General features: G+C 47.8%; 1 protein-coding gene across 1 annotated transcript in view; it reads left to right on the top strand.

Moving 5' to 3' along the window:
• LOC122940565 (BRCA2 and CDKN1A interacting protein) overlaps nucleotides 1–25,177 on the top strand; it is a 47,395-nt gene that overhangs the window by 374 nt on the left and 21,844 nt on the right. The window contains exon 2 of the mRNA XM_044297170.1: nucleotides 7,285–7,359. Within this exon, the coding sequence (XP_044153105.1) occupies nucleotides 7,285–7,359 (75 nt within the window). The remainder of the gene's footprint in view (nucleotides 1–7,284; nucleotides 7,360–25,177) is intronic.

The following is a 25,177-nucleotide window of genomic DNA, read 5'->3' as shown; positions in this document are numbered from 1 at the left end:
AAATTTCACCTCTCATTTTTCAGAGGCCATTTGAGAAATGTAAGCGCTGATCCGATTGGCTGCTCCACTTGCCTGTACATTAATCTCCTCCTCAGTCTCTTATCTTATGGTCTCTTCACATTGGAGTATAACTCCCATCATGGACATTTGCAGCAAACTGCTCACCCCCGACACGACCACAGCCGCCGGGAGCCTTGTGAAGCCGCCAGACACGGGTCGCGCTATGTTTTTTCACCTCTTACTGTTTTTGAAGAGTAGTTTCAGTCGAGGAGGAGTCCGAAAGTTGCATTAAAGGCGTTTTCCCATCTCAATGTGGGTTTATCGCTAGGATATGCCCCCAATGTCTGATAGGTGCGGGATCCTACCTATGTATATAAAACGAAACCGGCAAAGTGCTGGGTCTTGAGGCCACCACCAATCGTTCCTATGGGCCCTCCAAAAATTGCTGAGTGGCGCGCTCTGCTATTTTCGGAATCCTCATGGAAATGAGCGGCAAAGTGCTGCACTTGCGCGGCCACCGCATCCATTCACTTCTATGGTGCTGACTGAAATAGCCGAGCCAGCGCTAGGAATGGAAGGCAGCGCGTGTGCGGTGCGCCCTCCTTCACGTTGCTAGCTGTGTTTACGAGATAAGTGCGGCCCCCACCTATCAGACAGTGGGGGGAATATCCTAGCGGTAAGCCCCCGATGTCTGTGATGAGACAACTAGGGATGCGCAAACTTCTGTTCGGTGTACAAGGTTCGGGTTATCTACGAATTCTGTTATGGATTCCGCTACCACGGACCATAAGTTATGATCCGTGGTTGCAGAATCCATAAGAGTTCTTAGATAACCCGAACCTTGTACGCCAAACTTGAAACACAAATTCGCTCATCCCTAGGGACCGCCCCTGTGATGTGTATAGTTACGTAGGCCTAAATAACGTTAAAGGGGTTGTCCAGGCTTTTACTATTGATGACCGACCCCTTTAACCCCAAGGGGGTCTGCTCAAGCACAGTGGGTGAGAAACAATCATCTCCCATGCCTAAAGTATGTAAGATTGCAACCAAAGACAAAAAGGAGAAGGTGAGGATTGATAGTAAGCAGCTGTTGGTGGGCGATTCCATCATAAGAGGTGTGAAGTTTGAGGAGAATGGTGTTGTGAGATGTCTCCCTGGTGCTACCGCTAGCAGGGATAGACGACTGATCCTAAATATTGTTAGGCAAGCAAAGCAGGAAAGGGAATTGGATGTTATTCTCCATTTTGGGACAATCGATCTGGCTTGCAATGAGGTTTCAAAGGTGAAAGAAGCTTTTCATACACTTGGAAAGGATATACGGGAGGTTGCATCAACTGTTTCATTCTCTGCAGTTTTGCCTGTGCAGAACCTTCAGCATGACAGGAAGATGCGCATTAAGGAATTCAATGTATGGCTTGGTGAATGGTGTCTGAACCAAGGATTTGGCTTTGTGTCTCATGTCAGCTCTTGTTGGAATGGAAAAGAACTGTACAAGAAAGATGGTTTGCATCTTTCTCTCAAGGGAACGAATGTCCTCGGTGAACAGTTCCAAGTATTTGCTAAGAAGCATTTAAAGGGATTCTGTCACCAGGTTTCACCCCCTCCAGATAAAAATATGGTTATGTTCAGGGAGCTTTAACCATTCTCAATGTGGTCTTATAAATGTAATCTGTAGGCTCATTTTGCTAAAAAATACACTATTACTAACCTGTCATTCATAAAAATAAGGTGCCCAAGGGGATGTAAATGGCTCCAAGCTGCCGCCCTCATCCTGCTGCCGTTCGTGCCCAGCGCCGCCTCATAATCTTCTGTGACGCCTCCAGCTCTCCTGCTGTAACATCGCTGTGAAAGCCTCCCCCCTGTAGATGTAGTGGCTGTTACTGATATGTGGTTCAAGGGAGTAATGACTGGGATATATCAATACCAGGGTTCTCTCTATACAGGAAAGACAGAGAAGGCAAGAAGGGGGGAGGGGTGGCCCTGTATGTGAAAGATAGCATAAAATCTAATTTGATACAAGTTAGCGAGAACAATTTAGAGTCAGTTTGGGTTACCTTGCAGCTTGATAATCATAAGGTAACTCGTGTAGGTGTGATATATAGACCACCTGGCCAAGTCAAAGAATTAGATGATCTACTAGTTGAGGAAATAGCTAAAATGACATTGAAGGGGGAAGTTATCATTATGGGAGACTTCAATCTTCCAGATGTAAACTGGAAAACCAAAATAGCTAGTTCTGCCAGAGTACAGATATTCTAAATTCCCTACTGGGATTATCTCTACAGCAAGTAGTGGAGGAGCCAACCCGGAAGGAGGCCATTTTAGATTTAGTATTCACAAATGGGAATTTGGTATCTGATATTACTGTAGGGGAAAGCTTGGGATCTAGTGATCACCAGTCAGTGTGGTTTACTATAAGTACAGTGACTGAGTCACACCACACAAAAACAAAAGTTTTAGATTTTAGAAAAACTGACTTTTCTAAAATTAGATTAGTGGTATACGAGTCCCTATCAGACTGGAACAGTTTCATTGGAGTCCAGGAGAAATGGGACTACTTAAAAGTGGCACTATTGAAGGCAACAGATAATTGCATTAGGCTTGTCAGTAAAAGGAAGAGACCACTGTGGTACTCAGCAGAAGTGGCCAAAATCATTAAAAACAAAAAAGATAGCATTTAGGAATTATAAATAAAAAAAAAACGAGGATGACAGACAAATTTATAAGATTAGGCAGAGAGAGGCCAAACAAGTTATAAGAGCTTCTAAAGCACAGGCAGAAGAGAAATTAGCTCAGTCAGGGAAAAAAGGCGATAAGGCATTCTTCAGATACATAAATGAAAAACGGAAACTAAAACAAGGAATTACCAAATTAAAAACAAAAGAAGGAAGGTATATGGAAGAAGATAAAGAACTAGCTGACTGCCTCAATGAATACTTCTGTTCAGTTTTTACAAAGGAAAATGAAGGAGAAGGACCTCAGTTAGGAAAGAAGACTAATGAATCTTTTGATGCGCGTGTCTTTACAGAGGAAGAGGTTCTAAGTCAGCTGTCTAAAATAAATACAAATAAGTCACAGGGGCCTGATGAGATACACCCAAAGCTATTAAAAGAGCTCAGCGGTGAACTAGCAAAACCATTAACAGATTTATTTAACCAATCACTGTCAACAGGAGTCGTCCCAGAAGATTGGAAATTAGCAAATGTTGTGCCCATTCACAAGAAAGGTAGTAGGGAGGAATCGGGCAACTATAGGCCAGTAAGCCTGACATCAATAGTGGGGAAATTAATGGAAACCATACTTAAGGAGAGGATTGTGGAACATCTAAAATCCCATGGATTGAAAGATGAAAAACAGCATGGGTTTACTTCAGGGAGATCATGTCAAACTAATCTTATTGATTTTTTTGATTGGGTGACTAAAATAATAGATGGCGGAGGTGCAGTAGACATCGCTTATCTAGACTTTAGTAAGGCTTTTGATACTGTCCCACATAGAAGGCTTATCAATAAAGTGCAGTCTTTGTGCTTGGACTCCCATATTGTTGAATGGATTAGGCAGTGGCTGAGGGACAGAAAACAGAGGGTTGTAGTCAATGGAGTATATTCAGACCATGGTCTTGTTACCAGTGGGGTACCTCAGGGATCTGTTCTGGGACCCATATTGTTTAATATCTTTATCAGCGAAATTGCAGAAGGCCTCGATGGTAAGGTGTGTCTTTTTGCTGATGACACAAAGATTTGTAACAGGGTTGATGTTCCTGGAGGGATACACCAAATGGAAAAGGACTTAGGAAAACTAGAGGAATGGTCAAAATCTGGCAACTAAAATTTAATGTTGATAAGTGCAAGATAATGCACCTGGGGCGTAAAAACCCAAGAGCAGAATATAAAATCAGTGATACAGTCCTAACCTCAGTATCTGAGGAAAGGGATTTAGGGATCATTATTTCAGAAGACTTAAAGGTAGGCAGACAATGTCATAGAGCAGCAGGAAATGCTAGCAGAATGCTTGGGTGTATAGGGAGAGGCATTACCAGTAGAAAGAGGGAGGTGCTCATGCCGCTCTACAGAGCACTAGTGAGACCTCATTTGGAGTATTGTGCGCAGTACTGGAGACCATATCTCCAGAAGGATATTGATACTTTGGAGAGAGTTCAGAGAAGAGCTACTAAACTAGTACATGGATTGCAGGATAAAACTTACCAGGAAAGAGTAAAGGACCTTAACATGTATAGCTTGGAAGAAAGACGAGACAGAGGGGATATGATAGAAACTGCTAAATACATAAAGGGAATCAACAAGGTAAAAGAGGAGAGAATATTTAAAAGAAGAAAAACTGCTACAAGAGGACATAGATTTAAATTAGAGGGGCAAAGGTTTAAAAGTAATATCAGGAAGTATTACTTTACTGAGAGAGTAGTGGATGCATGGAATAGCCTTCCTGCAGAAGTGGTAGCTGCAACTACAAGGAAGGAGTTTAAGCATGCATGGGATAGGCATAAGGCCATCCTTCATATAAGATAGGGCCAGGGGCTATTCATAGTATTCAGTATATTGGGCAGACTAGATGGGCCAAATGGTTCTTATCTGCCGACAGTCTATGTTTCTATGCTCTGTAGATCCAGCGCCCACATATGAGATTACAGAGCAGGGGGACAAAATAATACAGAGCGCTGAAAACTGACTGTTCAGCCCAAAGATGATATAGACCAGGGCTCAGCAACCTACGGCACTCCAGCTGCTGTAAAACTACAACTCTCAGCATGCACACTTGCTCAGCTGTTCTGATAACTCCCATAGAAGTGAATAGAGGATTCTGGAAGTCGTAGTTTCAGAACAGCTGGAGTACCGGAGGTTAAAGATCCATGATATGGAGGCAAACGTCCTGACTTGCTGATCCCTGAACCAGCAGGCGCTGGCTGAGCACCTAAGCCCACATCCCCCTTCCTCCTTAGCTTATGCAGTCAGGGTCTCGCTCTGGTGCGGCATGGAGCAGCACGACGAAATTGGCCATTGAGCGTCCTCCCTAATAACAAAGCTCCTTGCTCGTCGCCTACACTAGACCTGCTTGTATGGAGCTGTGCTGTTGGATGTTCCATCCTGAAACCGGACAGGGCATCGCGATTCGCAGGTGACACTAGGGAGGCTTGTCCTTGTCCCCGCCTGCCATTGGCTGCTCCCCTCTGCGCACGGGGAGAAGCAGCGGCTGTTCGGGGTGCCAGGTAGGTATATTCCATGTGTGAGGCCCGGCATATGGCGGGTCAGTTTATAGTTTTGGATAATCCCTTTATGGAAAAATTCTGTGTTGGAAAGGGGTTAATGTACGAGGCCGTTGGTAAAATTTTTGTGTGATTCCTAAACAAGGGATTGGACCATGTTGTCTGCAGAGCTCCGAATCTTAAAGTGTAGTTTAGGCCTCTTTCACACGAGCGTGTCGGATCGGCTCCAGATGCGTTCAGTGAATCTCGCACCATTTTGCAAGCAAGTTCAGCCAGTTTTGTCTGCAATGTTGTTCAGTTTTTCCCGCGCGGGTGCGATGCGTTTTGATGCGTTTTTCACACGCATGATTTTTAAAGAACTGAAGGTTTACAAACAGCAACAACCATCAGTGAAAAACGCATCGCATCTGCACCTGCTTCCGGATGCAATGCGTTTTTCACTGAAGCCCCATTCGCTTCAATGGGGCCAGGGCTGCGTGAAAAACGCAAAATATAGTGCGTGAAAAAAATTCTCATGTACACAGACCCATTGAAGTGAATGGGTCCGGATTCAGTGCGGGTGCTGTGCGTTCACCTCGCGCATTGCACCTGCGCGGGAAAACTCGCCCGTGCTAGGGGTAAAAGAATGAGAAGAGCTGGCTCATGGTGGTATCTGAGCCGTCCACCACACGGCAGAAGACCCTCTTTGGGTGTCACCCTTACAACCTGAAGGTACAAATAAGTCAGTAAGATTGTGATGTGGTTTAGCAAAAAGCGATGTGTGCATCGGGACGCAATTGGGATACTCCAGGCGGGAAAACCAGCGGAGGAACTCCTTGTCCAGATACAGGACGCCCCCATGTAGCCTTTTAGTTTTTATCCAAATATTGCACCCTAGGTAAATCCAAGATTGAATTATCCTATTGTATCACTGTGAACGGGACGTGACCATCTCATCTGCGGTCAGGTGAAGGTCAAGCTGGGCTATTAGGGTATGGCCACGTGTGGCAGGTCTGCACTCGGATCAGGCTGCAAAAACTGCTCTAAAGGGGCTGACTTTTTTGTGTAGGCGTTGCTCCATTGCAATGGCTAAAATCTGCCGGGGATTTCAGATCTGCAGCGGAGGTCAATTTACGTTGCAAGGTTTTGGCGCGTTGTACAGTGCTGTAGATTTGCTGCACAAAAATCTGCAACAAAATATCCACAGCATTAACACTCACTTAAAGGGACAGTCCACCTTCCATGGTCTTTTGCCCAGATCCCCCACGCGATCAGTCCTGCACAGGGAACTGCTTCCGTTCATCAGCATCCGGTTAGACAGGGTTCACGTGTGCTACTGCAGCCATTGATGTGGCTCGTTACCGCTGCAGTGGCCTACGTGACCGCCCCATCTAACTGGATGTTGGTCAGCGGGAACAGTCAGAATCCCGGAGCATTGAGCAGGCACGTATGCTTCCCTACAAATCCGGCAAGATGTGGGGGTCTGGGCAAAGGGCCCCCCTGATGGTGGACAATCCCTTTTTAATGTTTGTCTTTGGCAAATTTGTGATATGATTTTTGACTGGCAAAAGTTTTTGACACTACTAATAAAGGTGTATTCACATCATAGACATTTAGGGCGGTTTCCCATGAGCGAGTCCATTGCGGGATTCGCGCTCCGTGTGTGAGCGTGATCCTCCGTTCTGGACTTGCAGGAGCGCAGCACATTATACTGATTTATAATGTAGTGTGTCTCTGCTTGACCTTGCTGATACAGAATCTTAGTGACATAAAGCTAATGTCATACAGAGACACAGAGCATTAGAAATCAGTATACCGTAATACCGTGCGCTCCAAGTCCAGAACGGAGGATCACACTTTCTGCAATGGACCCAGTCGTGTGAAACGGCCCTGATAGCATATCCAGAGTATATAGTGTGTGTCTAGATTGAGGTCGCACCTCATGAGGCATGCTTGGCTATTTCCATAACTTCCATGGGTGGGAGGATGGAGAGAGCGGTGCACAAGTTAAACACGATCTTCTAATGTACAAGGTTTTTCTGAGTCTCCTTTGGAATGACTGAATTATGTCTCATTGCCTCTAGGAGGTGAACGTGGACTTTGAAGCCCATACTATGTCTGACGGCGACCATGATGGTATCAAAAAGCTTCTGAAGCAGGTAAGGGCTTGTTATTGCTTCTGCTTGAGAGCTCATGCACATTAGCGTAATGGCTCAGTGCCCGTGCTGCGGACCGCAAATAGTCCACAATACGTGGGCACTGGCCGCGTGCGCTCCGTCTGCAGATGCGGACCCATTGACTTGAATACAACACGTCCTATCTTTTGTGGAGCGGAGGCACAGATCCGAAGAGCTTCCATAGGCTTTCGGGTCGATGCCTCCACACCGCAAAAAGGTAGAACGTGTCCTATCTTTGGCCGTATATTGCAACTTACGGACCCGTTCAAGTCAACAGCTCTGCATCCACAAACGGTGTGCTCGTGGCTGGTGCCCATGCAAATTGCGTCCCACAGCACGGGCACTGAGCCATTGCACTTATGTGGATGAGCCCTTAAAGTAATATGTGATTTGTGTGTTGGTGGAGAAGTGGAGGTGCTGTACCATATCAGTGATGTTAACCCTTTCTACCCCAGAGGGTTTTTTGTTTTTGTGTTTTCCTTTCGCACCCCCTGCCTTCCCAGAGCCATCGTTTTTATTTTATTTTTGTCTGTTCACATAGCCATATGAGGGCTTGTTTTTTGCAGGACAAGTTGTACTTTCCAACGCCACCATGTAATATTGCATATGATGTAGTGGGAAGCGGGGGGGGGGATTCCAAATGGGGTGAAATTGCAACAAAAAAAAATAGCAATTCCAGCACATTTTTTATTTATTTTTTTACGACATTCGACGTGCGATAAAACTGACCAGTTACTCTTATTCTACAGGTCAGTACGAATTCGGCGATGCCTTATATGTATAGTTTTTCTTGCTTTTTGATAGTGCTAAAAAAGTGGGAAAAATCCGTTTTATTTTTTCATTGCCATATTTTGACCCCTATAACTTTTTGTAATTATGTGCTCATTTTTTTGGGCTGGGTGATCTGAACTTTTCATTGATAATGGGGTGTGTATGACTTTTTGATACTTAAGGCCTCTTTCACACTTGCGTTGTCCGGATCCGGCGTGTACTCCACTTGCCGGAATTACACGCCGGATCCGGAAAAACGCAAGTGTACTGAAAGCATTTGAAGACGGATCCGTCTTCAAAATGCTTTCAGTGTTACTATGGCACCCAGGACGCTATTAAAGTCCTGGTTGCCATAGAAGGAGCGGGGAGCGGTATACTTACAGTCCGCGCGGCTCCCGGTGCGCTCCAGAGTGACGTCAGAGCGCCCCATGCGCATGGATGACGTGCCATGCGATCACGTCATCCATGCGCGTGGAGCGCCCCGGGAGCCGCACAAACGGTAAGTATGCTGCTCCCCCGCTCCACTTTACCATGGCTGCCAGGACTTTAGCGTCCCGGCAGCCATGGTAACCACTCTAAAAAAGCTAAACGTCGGATCCGGCAATGCGCCGAAACGACGTTTAGCTTAAGGCCGGATCCGGATCAATGCCTTTCAATGGGCATTAATTCCGGATCCGGCCTTGCGGCAAGTGTTCAGGATTTTTCGCCGGAGCAAAAAACCGCAGCATGCTGCGCTTTTTGCTCCGGCCAAAAAACGTTCCGGTCCGGAACTGAAGACATCCTGATGCATCCTGAACGGATTTCACTCCATTCAGAATGCATTGGGATAATCCTGATCAGGATTCTTCCGGTATAGAGCCCTGACGACGGAACTCTATGCCGGAAGAAAAGAACGCAAGTGTGAAAGAGCCCTAAAAAAAAAAAAAGATTTGTACAAAATGAAGCGACCAAAAATGGCAAATCAGTCATTTTGATGCTTTTTCCCGATTTGCTGTTTGCCGTATGTGGAATTTATTGTTAAACTATGGGCGTTTTCGCACATCGCGACACCCATGATGTGTTTTTATTTTTTTCTAGGGATCCTTTAGACTAGAAGTCAATCGGTTCACTGATCGAACCTCCATCTCCTTTTGACTTGTGTGAATACCTTGGTGTCACTCTCTCTAGGCGCCCTCTTCCTGGGTAGCAAAGACTTTTACCAGAATTGTAGAGGGTTATAAAACCTAGTGGCCTTCCTTCAAAAGCAGTGCCACACCTGGTTGTTCATGATATTGCAGCTCGGCTCCATTGAGGTGAATGCTGTGGTGCTGTTTTTGGGAGAAATCAGTTATGTTTTTGTTCTAAATGTGGATGAATCTTTTAGGCTGGGTTCACACCTGAGTGTTTTACAGCGCGTTCCTACGCACTGTAAAACGCTCAACAGGCAAGAACTAATGATTCCCTATGGGAATGGTTCTCACCTGAGCGTTTTACAGCGCGTACGATCGCGCTGTAAAACGCCCGACGCCCCAAGAAGTACATGAACTTCTTTGGGGCATCTTGTCGCGTGTTCCCGTACATAGACTTCAGCGGGAACGCGCGACAATGGGCGTTCGCTTGTCTCTGTATGCGCGATTGCAAACGCCCGCACAATCGCGCATACAGAGCGCTCCATCGCGAACGCTCAGGTCTGAACCCATCGTTAACCCTTCCTTGTGAGCTTCATAGCTACCAGGTTTCTATGATATAAAACGGCAGCCACTGATGTCTAATGTCTGCGATCGGTGATAATACCGATCAGACGTTTCATCCTTTCAGATGATCAAAATTGATTAGAAAGTCATACACACATTTCAAAATGGTATGAATAAAAATTACAGCTCATCCTGCAAAAAATGAGGCTCCAGAGACGGAACAGTAAACTTTGAGGTTAGAAGAGCGATGAGAAGAGAATCAATTTTTTTTCATTCCCCCTCCCCAGTATTAAAACACACAAAATTGTATAAATGTGGTATTGTGGAAATGGTACTCGCCCAGAGAATGGGGGTAACAGGTCAGTTTTACCTCAGGGAGCATCGTAAAAACAAAACCCGTAAAACGGTGGCTCCAGGAAGGTGAGTGAAAAAGGAAAATGCAAAAAATGGAAAATTGCAAGGTCCGGAAAGGGTTAAAGGTTCCTCTCCCTCCTCCACCCAAACTATACAGTTCCCCTATTTTTTGTAAGAAAACTGCACCTTTCATATTAATTGGTGTGACTCTGGAGTCTATGGGCATCTGTGTTGCGCTGCCGCTGTCTGTTAAAGGGGCGCTCCCATCTAGGATATTGAAGGCATATTACAGTGGGGTCAGCCTGCGTGAGGGCTTATTTTGTGCGAGACAAGCTGTAGTTTTTATTGGCACTATTTTGGGGTACATTTTGCTTTCTGGTTGCTTTTTATGAGAGGTGAAGTCACAAAAAAGCTGTTTGATGTCATTTTTCTATTACACCGTTCACTTGATGGGGTCGATCATGTAATATTTTTATAGATCCGGTCATTACGGACGCAATGATGCAAAATATGTCTTATTACGTTTAACACAATAAAAACATTAAAAAAGAAAGAAAAAAAAATTATGTTTGTGTTGCCATTATCTTAAGGCCATAATTTTTTCATTTTTCTGGCTATGGTCCTGTGTAAGGGCTTGTTTTTTGCGGGACAGGGTGACATTTTTATTGCTACCATTTTGGGGTACTAACTACTTTGATATTATGTTTTTTGTGAGGTGGCAAAAAAAACTGTTGGCATAAATTTTATTTATTTTTTTACACCGTTCATTTGATGGGCGTAGATCATGTGATATTTTTGTAGAGCCAATTGTTAAGGACATGGCGATACCAAATATGTATATATTTAAATTTTTAAAATTTTACACAGTAAGAGCATTTTTAGAAAAAAAATGTTTGATTGATAAACATGATGTTTTTCGGGAGGTGAGCTCACAAAAAAATCTGTTTTGTTGCAATGTTTATTCATTTTGTTACGGCGTTCACCTGATGAGGTAGATCATATGATATTATAGAGCCGGGTGATGCCAAATATGTCTTTTATTTTTTTTTTTTTTTTTTTTAAATTAATTGATTTGGGGGGAAAACATTTTTTATTTTACACTGTGTATGGGGGACATTTAACTTTTTATTTATTTTTGCCACTATTGATTTCTCCTTTAACTGGCGCTGACATAGAAGCCCCAGTTACAGGGAAAATACACCACCCAGAGAGGCTGTACAGCAGTATACTGCCGCTGTACAGCCTCAGTGCAGGGCTGATCGAGGTCTATGGAAGACCCGATGGCTCATGCACTCTCCTTGCCCCGGCGGTCACATGACCACTGGGCCGGGACAGGAAGCGGCATAGCGTTTCCTAATCTGTACACAGAGCGCTCGTTGTATACAGCGATCTTGAAGGCAGGGACACCCAGGAATGGTCCCTGCCTTCTCTCTGGGGTGCTCTGCTGTCACGACAGCTGGCCCCTGACACAGCAGCTGCACGATTAGCGTGCAGCTGCGATCTCTGAATGGACATCCATGCAGAGATAAACCGACTGCCCAAGGTCGTTTATAGTCAATGGGCGGTCGGGAAGTGGTTAAACTGGCTCCGAAGAAAGTGTACCTCCGAAATTGTTTGTTTCCCTTTTATCTCCTTACAAACGATGATAAGTGTTAAAGGGGTTCTGCAGTTTTTTTAAACTGATGATCTATCCTCTTGATAGATCATCAGCATCTGATTGGCGGGGGTCCAACACCCGGGACCCCCCCGCCGATCAGCTGTTTGAGAAGGCAGCGGTGCTGGCAGTAGAGCCGCTGCCTTCTCACTGTTTACTGCAGGCCCAGTGACGTCACGACTAGTATCAATGGCCTGGGTAGGGCTAAGCTCCATTCAAGTGAACAGAGCTTAGCCGCGCCCAGGCAGTGATACTAGTCGTGACGTCACTGGGCCTGCAGTAAACAGCGAGAAGGCCGCGGCGCTACTGCCAGCTCCACTGCCTTCTCAAACAGCTGATCGGCAGGGGTCCCAGGTGTCGGACCCCCGCTGATCAGATGCTCCAGAGGATAGATCATCAGTTAAAACAAACTGCAGAACCCCTTTTAAGTCCCATGTACCCCAAAATGGTATCAAAAACGACATATGGTCCTTCAAAAAAGCGTCATATGACTACATTGGCAAAAAAAAAACAGCCACCCAGCATCTTATTTTGTACTCCTCCACAGTATTTATACTCGCAGGAAAATATGTAGTCCAACCCCTCAGTCCTCGTATTGTGGCCATATTACAACGTCTGAACTAGCCTTAAAAAAGGGATGTACATTATTGGCCATGTAAACCTATCAATCTGCTGCCTAAATTTTTATTTCCAAGGATGAGATATAAAGAATAAAAAAGACGAGCAAAACAGGAGATAATCTGCTCACATGTCTGTATAGTCCAGGCGCTGCAACTCCTAGGTCTTTGACTTTATGCAAAAGACATCTGTAATATCTGATTGCAAGTGATGGTTCAAGATTGTCTAGCCTTACCAGGTTCAGCAGCCATTGGGTGTCTCCTGAGAATGGATTGAAGGTGGGATTCATTAGTGGGCTTTGTTCGACTTTATATCATCTTGTACCAATGTTGCCTAATCCTTTGGATTGACTAGTACATGTATGCAGATCTCTGCCCAGGGTTTGGTACGTTGTCTATGTTCTGGCGTGGTGAAGCAGATGACCCAACTCTTTGACTTCCTTTATGACCTTGGTATTGGAGAAAGTAGATGCTGTCTTGACGTCTACTCAAAAATAACAATGTAGTCCGTGGTTGTGGGATTGTCTAGATCACAAGTGCAGGCAACGCTAAGGTAGATTACAGTGCTATGTTGTGGATGCAGCTGCCATTTGGTTCACCAGTTGGACAGTCCTACAAGCCTTTTTATCGTTTGCGTCGCCACAAAAAAAAAAACGTTGTTCCTTCAGTGGTCGATCCCTGTTTATTTTGTGTTCTCCCGTCCTTATCCTTTGGAAGAGCTGGCGCATCTCAAGTAATGCTTCCCATGGAAAACCATTGTCTACGTGGAGTACTGGCTATATTATTCGACAGTGGTTCATCTGAAGTTGCTTTGAGCCACAAGAATCCGATTTGAAGGTATGTTTCAGAATTGTGCCTACCAGAGAAGTGCCAGGGATGAGGGTGAGATGTAGAGGCACTGAACATGGACAAGAACCAAAGTTTGTCATACTAAGGAGTTTCTTCCATGCAACCCAACCCTTGGAGTAAGACTATCCGAACCAAATTTACCGCTAGCAGGAATGAGTGCCTATGTCCCTACTGAAGAGTGACATGCTGTCCAAAGCAGGCTCCATTGGGATATGCTGGGGCTGTGACTGCAATAAACCCCTCTGTGAGCAACTCGTTGGGGGTTTCATGTGTGCTGCGCACTATTTGGTATTGATTGTCTTGCATCTGGATCTTTTAGAATATTTGGTTCTGAAAAATGACTTCCACCATACAAAAAAAAAAACGCCTCCCCACCGCTTGTCTGTTGTCCTAGGATTTGCTCTAGCAAGGTGTGACTGTTCTGGAGAAAAGCCCCAAGCAGAACGTATCGTTTCCTCACGTTTGCCCAAAGTTGTGCAGTCTATATTTTTACATGTTCCCCCTGGTGGTTTATGTTCTGTCTTCTCGTGATCTTTCAAGTTCCTTGCTCTGCTTGCTTTCATTAGTGTCTCTCTTTTTGTGCTTGTTCCTTTTTAGGTTTTGGCTTTTATTTTCTGCAGACTGCTGGGGATTTTTTTCTGGTAACTTTCATTCAATGGTTGGCAATGCTAAATGCATGAATATATTTTATTTTTCTGATCTTTAACATATTGCGGGGGTCCGTCCCTTCTTGGTCCCTTCCATTTTCAACTGGGGATTTTCCTTGTTGGCACTGTGCTTCTTTAAATGAAGTTTTCTGCTTTCTCGTGCGTGGCATTGGGGGACACAGCACCATGGGTATATGCCCAGCTGCCACTAGGAGGCTGACACTAGAAACAAAAAAGTGTTGGCTCCACCCAGGTGGGCTATACCCCTCTGCTAGAGCCAGAACAACTCAGTCTAGTTCTAGTGTCCGTAGGAGGCAGACATGACCTGCTAGCAGGTCCTTTTTCTGCTAATTTTTTATTTTTATTTTTATTTTTATTTCTTTTAATTTTTTCCTCTACAGGTAGCAGGGGCGGCTCCATCGTGTTCCACCTTAGTTGTCCCCCTGCGGGCGCGTACTCGGTACCTTGCAGCCACCCAGTCCCCAACGTGACCTGCTTCCGCAGTGGATTCCGGCGGACCCACGGTTTCCGTGTTGAGTCCGCCGAGGGGGTGGTCATGCTGCGCCTGAACTAATCGGAGGGTGAGTATGTGCTTCAGCCCCAACCCCCTCCCCCACCCCCCCACCTCCACTTAGTAAGCTGGGCCTTTGGGGGGGGGCACCTCTCCTTCTTGGGGTCTCCCCCGCTCTCCTCTCAGGGGGGTCGCCATTCTGGAGCCTTTTTTAATGGTGTCGGCCCCTTTAAGACGGCCGGTTTCGGCCCTCGCTCTCCCTACCTCGGTGGCTGTGTCCCCTCCTTTGCCTTCCCTCGGCGCTGGCTGTTTGTTAGCCGCTTCCGCCTCCTGCGCTGGCGGGCGGGGGCCTGCCGGCGGCGGCGCTTTTCTCCTCCGGCGGCACCCTGGCATACTAGAGGCCGCGGCTTTTGCCTGGCCTAGGCCGCGGTCACGTGGGCGGGCGTCGTCTCCGCCTCCTGGGCTTCCCGGGCTTCCTCTCTGCCTCTCCCCTTGTGGGCGTTCCTCCGGAGGCCTCTCTTCTTTCCGCCCAATCCTGCGCCAGCGCGGGCTGCTAGGGGGGCGGTTCTTCTGCCGGACGCTCTCTCTCTCTCCTTCTGCCTGAGCTGTGCGGCCGCGTGCGTCCTCACTCTGTGCGCTCCGGATCCTCCAGCTTCGGTTTTTTCTGGGACACAGCACCATTGGTCGTGGTAGGCAGCCTCTGGCTGACTCCTTCCTCTTCTTTTCAGGTTCCACCACCGAGAGGCCATCATGTCTTCCTCTGGTCAGGCCCCCACTCCCCCTGCCGCCATTTCCACTCATTACGCCTGCTCTGTGTGTAGCAGGAAGTTCCCATGCGGCCAGCCTACGTCCCTCTGTGTGCAGTGCCTCACCCCCGGGCCCGCCCAGTCCGCTCCTGCGGCCTCTACCTTGTCGGTTCTCCCGGAATGGGCTGCTACCCTGTCCCAGGCCATAGGTAGCCTTGCTAGCCTCTCCCAATCCCTGGCGCAGTCTCTGGACAGTCTCCCTGCCCAGATTGCGGCCGCCTCTGGCAGGGCCTCTACCGCTGGTGATACGCCTGGCGACAGTTCCCAGCCTCGCTCCGGCTCTCGGTCCCGCAAACGACCACGTACGGTCTCGGCTGGGTCTCACTCCTCCTCAGTTTCCCCGGATCACTCCCCGGCTAGGTCTGAGTCCGGTGAGATTTCTTCTTCAGCCGCTTCCGCCGCTCCTGGGGACTCCTCCGCTTCAGATTCTGAATCTGAGCGGTGTTCGGCGATGTCGGCAGCAGTGCAGGATCTCATCAGAGCCGTGCGGGACGCACTCCACGTGCAGGATGTCCCCTCGTCCTCCTCCATGGAGGCAGTGTCCTTCCGACGCTCTAAGCGGTCCACTGTGGTTTTTCCCAATCACGAGGATCTGGACGCTCTCCTTGCCAGGGAATGGCGTCACCCTGATCGGCGCCTTCATCTCACCAAGGCTTCTGATGTTCCTTATCCTTTCTCTGAGGATTCGGTCAATCTCTGGACGATGCCCCCCCTGGTGGATCCTCAGGTCGCTCGTCTGGCGAAGGCTACTACGCTTCCCCTGGCTGATGCGGCTTCCTTGTCGGATCCCGCTGATAAACGGGTCGACTCCTTGGCCAAGTCCGTTTTCATCGCAGCGGGCGCCGCCATCCGTCCTGCGTTTGCCGCCTCTTGGGTCGCCAAGGCATGCGCCGTTTGGGCAAAGCAGCTTCTCCGTGCTTTACCTGCTGACTCTGAGCAGGGGGACTTGGCAGTGCTTGCCTCCCAGATCTATCAGGCCTCCAAGTTTCTTTGTGACGCCTCTATGGAATCGGCTCGCCGCTCTGGGCGCGCGGCCGCCAACTCTGTGGCTATCCGCCGCACCATCTGGCTTCGTTCCTGGGCGGCGGACGCCGCCTCTAAGAAGGCTCTTATCTCTCTTCCCTTTCTTGGTGGAAAGCTCTTTGGGAAACGCTTAGAGGAGCTCATCTCCGAGGCCACTGGAGGTAAGAGTTCTCTTCTTCCTCAGAATCAGCCTCGCCGCCGTCGTTTCCCCGGATCGTCCTCCCGGACGCAGTCCTTTCGGTCCTTTCGGGCCCCTCCTGCCCGATCTGACAAGAAGCCTTCCAGGCCTTCCTTCAAGTCCAGGCCCTCTTGGCACGCCAAACCCAAGCCCGCTCGTCCCCAGCCCACTAAGCCTCCTTCAGCATGACTCGATCCCCGTCATGGTGGGAGGGCGCCTGCTCGTCTTTCGGGATGTTTGGCGGGCAAACGTAGAAGACGCTTGGGTTCTCGAGGTGGTCTCTTCGGGGTACAAAATCGAATTCACCGACCTCCCACCCAGTCGGTTCTTCTTGACGTCCCCCCCCATGTCTCCCGCCCGGGCAGACAGTTTTTTTCAGGCCATTCATTCCCTGCGCGCTCTGGGGGTCATCGTTCCGGTTCCAGAGTCAGAACGTTTTCGGGGCTTCTACTCGAACCTGTTCACCGTCCCCAAAAAGGACGGCTCACTCCGTCCTATCCTGGATCTGAAGGCGCTCAATCGGTTTGTCCGGGTCCGTCATTTCCGCATGGAGTCCCTCCGGTCCGTGATCGCCTCCCTGGAGTTGGGCGAGTTCCTGTCGTCGGTCGACATTCAGGATGCCTATCTCCACGTTCCCATCGCCCTCTCCCATCAAAGGTTCCTTCGCTTCGCGGTGGGTTCGCTTCATTTCCAATTTGTAGCCCTTCCCTTCGGTCTGGCCTCCGCACCAAGGGTTTTCACCAAGGTGTTAGCTCCCCTAGTGGCTCTTCTTCGTGCCAGGGGGGTCGCCCTGGTGCCTTACCTGGACGACCTTCTGATTCGGGCCCCGTCTCCCGAGGACAATCTGTCCAGCCTGAGCATCACCCTCTCGGCTCTTGCTCGGTTCGGGTGGCTTGTCAACCACTCCAAGTCCTCCCTTGTCCCACGCCAGAAGATGCTCTTTCTGGGAATGCTGTTCGATACTCGCCTCGGGCGGGTGTTCCTTCCCCCGGAGAAGGTGTCTTCTCTTCATGCGGGGGTACATCTTCTCCGCAGGCCGTCCTCTCTGACCATCAGGACGTGTATGCGCGTCCTGGGGAGGATGGTGGCCTCATTCGAAGCCATTCCTTATTCCCAATTCCACTCTCGGGACCTGCAGATGTTCATCCTGTCCAGGTGGGACAAGTCCCCGGAGGGTCTCGAGCGCCTCGTTCGTCTCCCTCCTCAGGTTTGTCTGGATCTCTCCTGGTGGTTGCTTCCCCGGACGGTGTCCCTGGGCCGGTCCTTCCTCCCCCCCAGTTGGCGCGTGATCACGACCGATGCCAGCCTCTCGGGATGGGGAGCGGTGTTCGAGTCCCTCACGGTTCAGGGTCTGTGGTCTGTTCAGGAATCTTCCCTGCAGATCAACGTTCTCGAACTCAGGGCGATTTTCTTAGCACTGTCGCACTGGACTTCCCGTCTGCGCGGCCTCCCGATCCGGATTCAAACGGACAACTCCACCGCCGTGGCTTATCTGAATCATCAGGGGGGCACCAGGAGCGTGATGGCCCTGCGAGAGGCCTCTCAGATCCTGCGATGGGCGGAGGAACACGTTCCCGTTCTCTCCGCCGTCCACATTCCCGGGGTCGACAATTGGGCGGCAGACTTTCTCAGTCGTCAGCTCGTCGACCCGGGCGAATGGTCTCTCCACCCGGAAGTGTTTCATCAACTGTGTCTCCGGTGGGGAGTTCCGGACGTGGATCTCTTCGCGTCTCGCCTGAATCACAGACTTCCGCGCTATGTTGCGCGGTCCAGGGATCCGCAAGCTCTTGCGGTCGATGCCCTGGTTCTGCCCTGGTCCCAGTTCGACCTTCTGTATCTCTTTCCGCCCATCCCTCTTCTGCCTCGAGTGCTCAAGCGTCTCAAGGCGGCCCGGGTGCCGGCGATTCTGGTGGCCCCAGATTGGCCCCGCAGGGCGTGGTACGCAGATCTCGTGTTCCTGCTCGCCGACGTTCCATGGCGTCTTCCCCTGCGTCGCGATCTCCTTTCGCAGGGCCCTCTGTTCCACCCGAATTTACCGCAGCTTCGTTTGACGGCGTGGCTGTTGAGACCGCGATCCTGAAGGCCCGTGGTCTCTCGGACTCTGTCGTTCAGACGATGCTTCGCGCTCGGAAGCCCCAGTCGGCCCGTATTTACTATCGGACCTGGAGGGCGTATTTTGCTTGGTGCGAGTCCGCACGTTCTCGTCCTCTCCTTTTTTCGGTCCCTAATATTCTGGCCTTTCTTCAGGCTGGTTTTGATAAGGGGCTTCGCCTGGCTTCTCTCAGGGGGCAGATTTCTGCCCTTTCGGTCCTTTTTCAACGTTCTGTGGCCACGCGGGCTCAGGTTAAGACTTTTCTGCAGGGTGTCGCTCGCCGAGCCCCTCCTTTTCGTCCTCCGGTGGAGCCGTGGGACCTGAATCTTGTTCTTGATGCTCTTCAGTCCTCTCCTTTTGAGCCCTTGACAGACATCTCTCTGTCGTTTGTGTCATTTAAGGTTGCCTTCCTTGTGGCTATCACCTCTATCCGTCGGGTTTCCGAACTGGCGGCGCTTTCCTGCCGGTCGCCTTTTCTGGTGTTCCATCGGGACAAGGTCGTTTTGCGTCCCGTTCCTTCTTTTCTCCCTAAGGTTGTCACCCCGTTTCACATCAATGAGGAGATTATCCTTCCTTCCTTCTGCCCTAATCCTTCTCACCCTCGGGAGAAGTCTCTCCATTGCCTGGATGTTGTTCGGGCTCTCCGCTGGTACCTTCGCCTCACGGAACCCTTCCGTCGTTCGGATTCTCTTTTCCTGGTTCCGGCGGGTCCTCGTAAAGGTCTGCCTGCCTCCAAGGCCACCATCTCTCGCTGGGTTCGGTCGGCTGTCAAGGAGGCCTACGCCGCGAAGGGTCGCGCTCCCCCTTCCAGGTTGACCGCTCATTCGACTAGGGCAGTCGGAGCTTCCTGGGCGGTGCGTCATCAGGCTTCGGCTGCCCAGCTTTGCCGGGCCGCCACCTGGGCGTCAGTTCACACTTTTGCTAAATTCTACCACATTCATTCCCTGGCTTCTGCTGATGCCAGCCTGGGGCGTAAGGTTCTGCAGGCAGCGGTGCTTTAGGTTGCCGTCTGGCGATCTTCTTCCCTCCCTCAGGGACTGCTTTGGGACGTCCCATGGTGCTGTGTCCCCCAATGCCACGCACGAGAAAAATGGATTTTTTGTACTCACCGTAAAATCCTTTTCTCGTAGTAGGCATTGGGGGACACAGATCCCTCCCTTTCCTTGGAGCATTTGTTCTTGTTCGTGGTTCCGGCGTTTGCTTGTGGTTGTCGGGTTCCCCAGTTCAAGACTTGTTGGCACTCCGTTTCTTTTTGGTTCAGGTGTGGCGTTCCTACTGCTTTTGGTACTGACTGAGTTGTTCTGGCTCTAGCAGAGGGGTATAGCCCACCTGGGTGGAGCCAACACTTTTTTGTTTCTAGTGTCAGCCTCCTAGTGGCAGCTGGGCATATACCCATGGTGCTGTGTCCCCCAATGCCTACTACGAGAAAAGGATTTTACGGTGAGTACAAAAAATCCATTTTTTTGTGCCTTGCGAAACAAAATGCATAGCGTCTGACTTGTGGGTCAAAGCATGAGGAATACTCTTACACATGGCATACCGGGTATGTTGGATCAGGTTCAACACTAGGTTTCTGACAGGGGTCCCTGTCTTGTCAAAATTGTTTCTGGTATTCCCGAGAGACTCTATATTTTCTTTTATTTATCCAAGCATCTGATTTTTCACAATACGGGTTTCACTTTTTAATTAGCAGGATCAACCCTTCTAGCAAATATGCCGAGATAAATACAATTGATTTTGCTGTTTAAATCCGCATCATGTCATTTTATTTTGCAGATATCCGCTCCGGATATCGCCATTTGCAATGCATATAAGTGTCCTAACTAAATCCACACCATATTTCGCTGCTGCAAAATACTGTCCGGTCTGGATCAGATTTTCTGCAGTGGACACAACACCTATGACCATACCCTTCCACTCAGTCTGTCACTCACATTTCACTTGGAGAGCCAACTGAGCGTCACACTGACACGGTTCACACAGCTCTCTGCCACCACCTACTGTGTTCAGAGCCAATAAATACCCAACCAACACATGCTCATTTTGAGCAGTCATTGAGTTAAAATGCTCTAAAAAAAAAAAAAAAAAAAAAAAAAAAAAAAAGGCTGTGGGTTATTTTGAGCATACAAGCACTAAACGTCTTAAAGTTCTATTCTTTAATAAAAAATAAAAACTACGGCTCTTGCAAAATACAAGAAAATAGATAATATGGTAACTTTGCAAAACTGTTAGATAAAATATGAAATTATTAAAAAAAAGCCAAAACACTTGCAACTTTTAGGCCAAGTTTATTTATGTTTTTGTGCAAATCATGTGGATTGCAGAAATATCCAGAAATCCACAACTCATCTAGTGTTGTGGATTGCCTATGGATCCAAAATTGGAACCACTGTCAAACGAAGAGGAATTTCTTCTACGTTATAATTTTCCATCGTTGGCCGTGGCAGCTGCAAATCCAGAAAACGCAACAGGACCATGTATTGGAGGATGGACATGAAGGTCTCCAATTCATCCTGCAGGTAATGTGTGTATGTATATATATATAGATAGATAGATAGATATATAGATATATATATTATTTTTTATATATATTATTTTTTATATTGAGATGTAAATAAAATGTAAGTTATTTTTGTTTCAGGTGAAGGCTCGTCGCTTGCTCTGGAATTCAACAGCCAGTGGACTTGGCGACCAAGAGCAGAACGGAGGGGTGGGGTCAGGTCTCCAAGTCTCTGCGCCCCAATTGGGACAGCCTGCCCCAGCATGAACAGGATGTTGTCGGTGAGATTACAAAAATTATAGTCTTGTTGTAGGCTTCATCTTCCTGTAGGGAATCCTCTTTTTTTTTTTTTTTTTTTTTTTTTTTTGTGTGTTTCCATTAGAAAGGACGTGCATCGTAGAGGAAACCTGACAGTGATTGTTCAGTTTCTCTGCAGCGCCACCACAGGGGAAATGTAGCATTACACAGTTCTCATTGAAATCGGTATATAGTCTGTATAATACAGGACAGGTCCTCCACAGTAAGATGCTCCGCTTTCCAATTTGACCATAAGGTGGGGATCCTGAATGGAAGACCTCTCTGTTCCCTAATAGGTTTTTCTATGGACATCCCATTCGGAAAAAACGAGGTTCATTGTTTGCAATTGCATGTATATACTTGAAGGGGAAGTCCAACCACACAGAGCTTTACTTTGCGTTCTTGTAAAACCGCTCTGGAGAAATGAAAGCTGAAAAGTTTGGTTATGTAATTATCTAAAATAAGGCTCATAATTTTGTAAATTTAAGGGGAGTTTTTTTTAACCTCTACACACAACTGAGGGTGCTATGTCACTACCACAGCCAGAGTTCCCCCGTGAGGGTCCAGAGATGAGGCACCCACCACAGGTGAGGCGGAGTACTCAAGAGGAACCTGAAGGGGGGCTTGAAGAACAAGCGGATTAGTCATTGCAGGCCACTCCAACAACAGTGGCTAAGGGAGCCAGCGGCTCTGCGCCCTCTCTCCGTGCTCACTGAAGAAGAATTCGAAGGTCCCTCTGGAGTAAAGAAGTAGGGCTGGAGTTGGAGGTTCAGTCTCTGATCCAGAGACTCTAGGGCGAAGATGACAGATTTATTTTTTATTTTTATTCGGCTATACTGTGGCAGGCTTATGATGTTGCCTGCCAAGGGATAGGCAGTCGTCCTTTGTCTGTTGTCTTTGCTATCTTGCAAGTCACCAAAATGTGGTGTAGTCATCAGGCAGGCCACACTAATGCAGCCTCTATGGCCCCTCCACCACCTCCTTCTCATTATGGTCACTCCCAGCCTTCCCCATTACCACCTCAATGGCCACTCTGCCCCTTTAACTCATTCTTCTGATCCCTCCTTTTTCTTTCAGGTCTTAAAATGGCCACTAAAATGGTCTCCATGCAATTACAAAATGCCTTTTGATGCCCACATTTCTAGACTTGGAGCCACACGCACCCAAGTGTTTTGTTTTTGTTTTTATGTTTTTTTTTCTTTAATGTCTGGAGGTCCTGTCTTTGCATTCATGTGTTCCTCCAGCTAATTTTTGTTTGCCTATCGTCATCCCCCGAGTTAATATATAAATATATATATTTAATATGACCATGGTTTGTATGTTCCATTAGACTTGTTGGGGTAGAAAAGTTTTTGTGCTTTGGTAGGTGATGGGCTATTGGGTGTGGGAGGCAGAAAATAAGTGGTGTGTTTTTTGGAGTGGCTGTAAAGTAATGTTAAATAAAGGATTGTTTTCCCAATGTATTTGTATGGTGTATTTCTTTCTTTACTATACTAATACTAGTTATTTGTGACTCACTTGTAGGAGTTAATACAGACATTTTTACTCAACACATCAACTAGTGACTACCAGTTAGTCGTGTTTCCTAATGTGTACCTGTCTCTTAACATCTATGAAGTCCTGACGAAGATTGATGTGGAGCTAAGAAATGGGTTTTCATATTGCAGCTCATTTTAATGGTAATACATAGGACCACGGTAAAAGTTGATTAACCCGTCCCCCCCACACATAGACTTCTTAGGCCTCATGCCCACGACCGTATGTATTTTGCGGTCCGCAAAAAAATACGGATGTAGTCCGTGTGCATCCCGTATTGTGCTGATCTGAACAGCTGGCCGCTAATAGAACAGTAGTATCCTTGTCCGTAATGCGGACAATAATAGGACATGGTTTTTTTTAGTGTTTTTTTTTTTTTTCAGAACAGGAATACAGACTGAGTGCCTTCCGTTTTTTTTGCGGACCCATTGAAATGAATGGTTCTGCATACGCAAAAAAAAAAAAACAGAACGGACACGGAAAGAAAATACGTTTGTGTACATGAGGCCTAGGCCAAGTAGTGGTGGTACATTGCAAGTTATACCCCTTAGAAATGGGTCCCAGTGAAAGGTGCATATACCTGCACGTTTCACCCCTGACACAATTTCTAAAAGCTGTGTCTCTCTCCATGTGGCTCAGCTAGCACTGCGATCTTGGTCATGTTTAAAATCTGTAGCTGCTACTCAGCCCGAGATATTAAAGGTTAAAGCAACCCTTCCTTTCTAAAGCCGGCTGTGATCACAGTCGGTGTGGAGGAGGAGGCCTGTGCTGACTGGCTGCACAGAGTGAGACTCTTTCTCCCTGTGTATCTATACATGTCTCTGGGGGGAGGGTAACATGGACTTCTATGCATGTTAACTATCCCCCTCTCCCCATCAATCAGCTCTGATGATCACATATGGGTGTGAAAGGGGGTGCAGATGAGCCCTTGTTCATTTAACCCCCACCCCTTCACCTAATTAGTAGGCTGTTTAGTGACGCTATGAGAAAAGTAGCCCCAAACATTTTGTACCCCCACCCCAGTTACCATTTTATACAGTCGCTTTCCTGTCCATACACTATTTGTAGTGTAAAATATGCACACAGCTTCTTTAGTGATACCAATTACACGCTACAGTAATGGCGATAATACTGGAGTGGGATATCCCATGTATTTCTGACAGATGGGAAAGGACATTTTCTCACCTTCCTTCCTGAAATTAAAGGGAATCTGTCAGCAGTTTTGTACCTATGACACTGGCTGATCCGTTGCATGTGCGCTTGGCAGCTGAAGGCATCTGTGTTTTGTCCCATGTTCATGTGTGCCCGCATTGCTGAGAAAAATGTTTAATATATGAAAATTAGCCTCTAGGAGCAACGTGTTCCTCGTTACTTGTGGATGCCTCCTGCATTTTCTGTCTCATGTTTCCTCTGCTTTGACTTAACCACAAACTGACTACTTTCATTTGAGTCTCTGCTCTCCTCTACTCTGATCTGTCTTAGGGTTTGGAAAAAAGCAGAAAGCTGCAGTATAGTTACCTCCCCACTCTCTTGGGAAGGTAACCAGGTTTCTTCCTTTTTGTCAATGGGCATCTCGGAGAAACCCTTACCGTTCCCTTCCAATCTAGTACCTCTAGACACTTCTGGCTCAGAGATACTCACTCTCTCACCAGTCTGACTAGACACAGTAATATGGCCCATGCTCCGAGCCTTTAGACACTTGGTCACCGCCTGTCTGCCGTGGTTATTCTCCTTTTAAGGACAGGTCGTCAGTAATAAGTTTCAAATCCACACTTGAAACCACAGAACTATGAGGTACAGGTCCAAAGACTCCATCGTGGAAGTCTCAGACTCCATAAGATTTCGAGGGGTATGCTCACCACCCCATAGCTTTCTTCTACTAGGACTATACTGTTTCTGGCACAGTTGTCCCTGCTTCTGCTATCCTGTCCTTTCTCCCACGCACACTGTCCCTTTGGACCTGTGACCAGGACCTTTTTATGTGACTTGTTTTGTGCCAGTAGATGGTCCATCAGGCACATACACAGAAAGCATTTTCCCCAGTTCACTTCCTAGCGACACAAACATTTTGTTGGATACCTTTACCAGCACCCCAGATAAGTCTTTGCAACAGTCACTTTTGGATGTCATCTGGCCATTGACTGGGTACAGGTCTTTCAGGAATAATGTCCTCAGAGTTTATAATCCATGGAAGGAGCACGGCTTGGCCCGAACAGACTGGTGCTTCTTGGCTTGTTTCTCCTTTCAGCCTGGTGACCTCCACACTGATGCTCCATTTTTCGATTCTGGTGT

Source organism: Bufo gargarizans, chromosome 6 (genome assembly GCF_014858855.1).
Source record: "Bufo gargarizans isolate SCDJY-AF-19 chromosome 6, ASM1485885v1, whole genome shotgun sequence".
NCBI classification, from domain to species: Eukaryota; Metazoa; Chordata; class Amphibia; order Anura; family Bufonidae; genus Bufo; species Bufo gargarizans.
The sequence above is the reverse complement of the archived record's forward strand: the minus strand, read 5'-3'. Positions and strand labels throughout refer to the sequence as shown.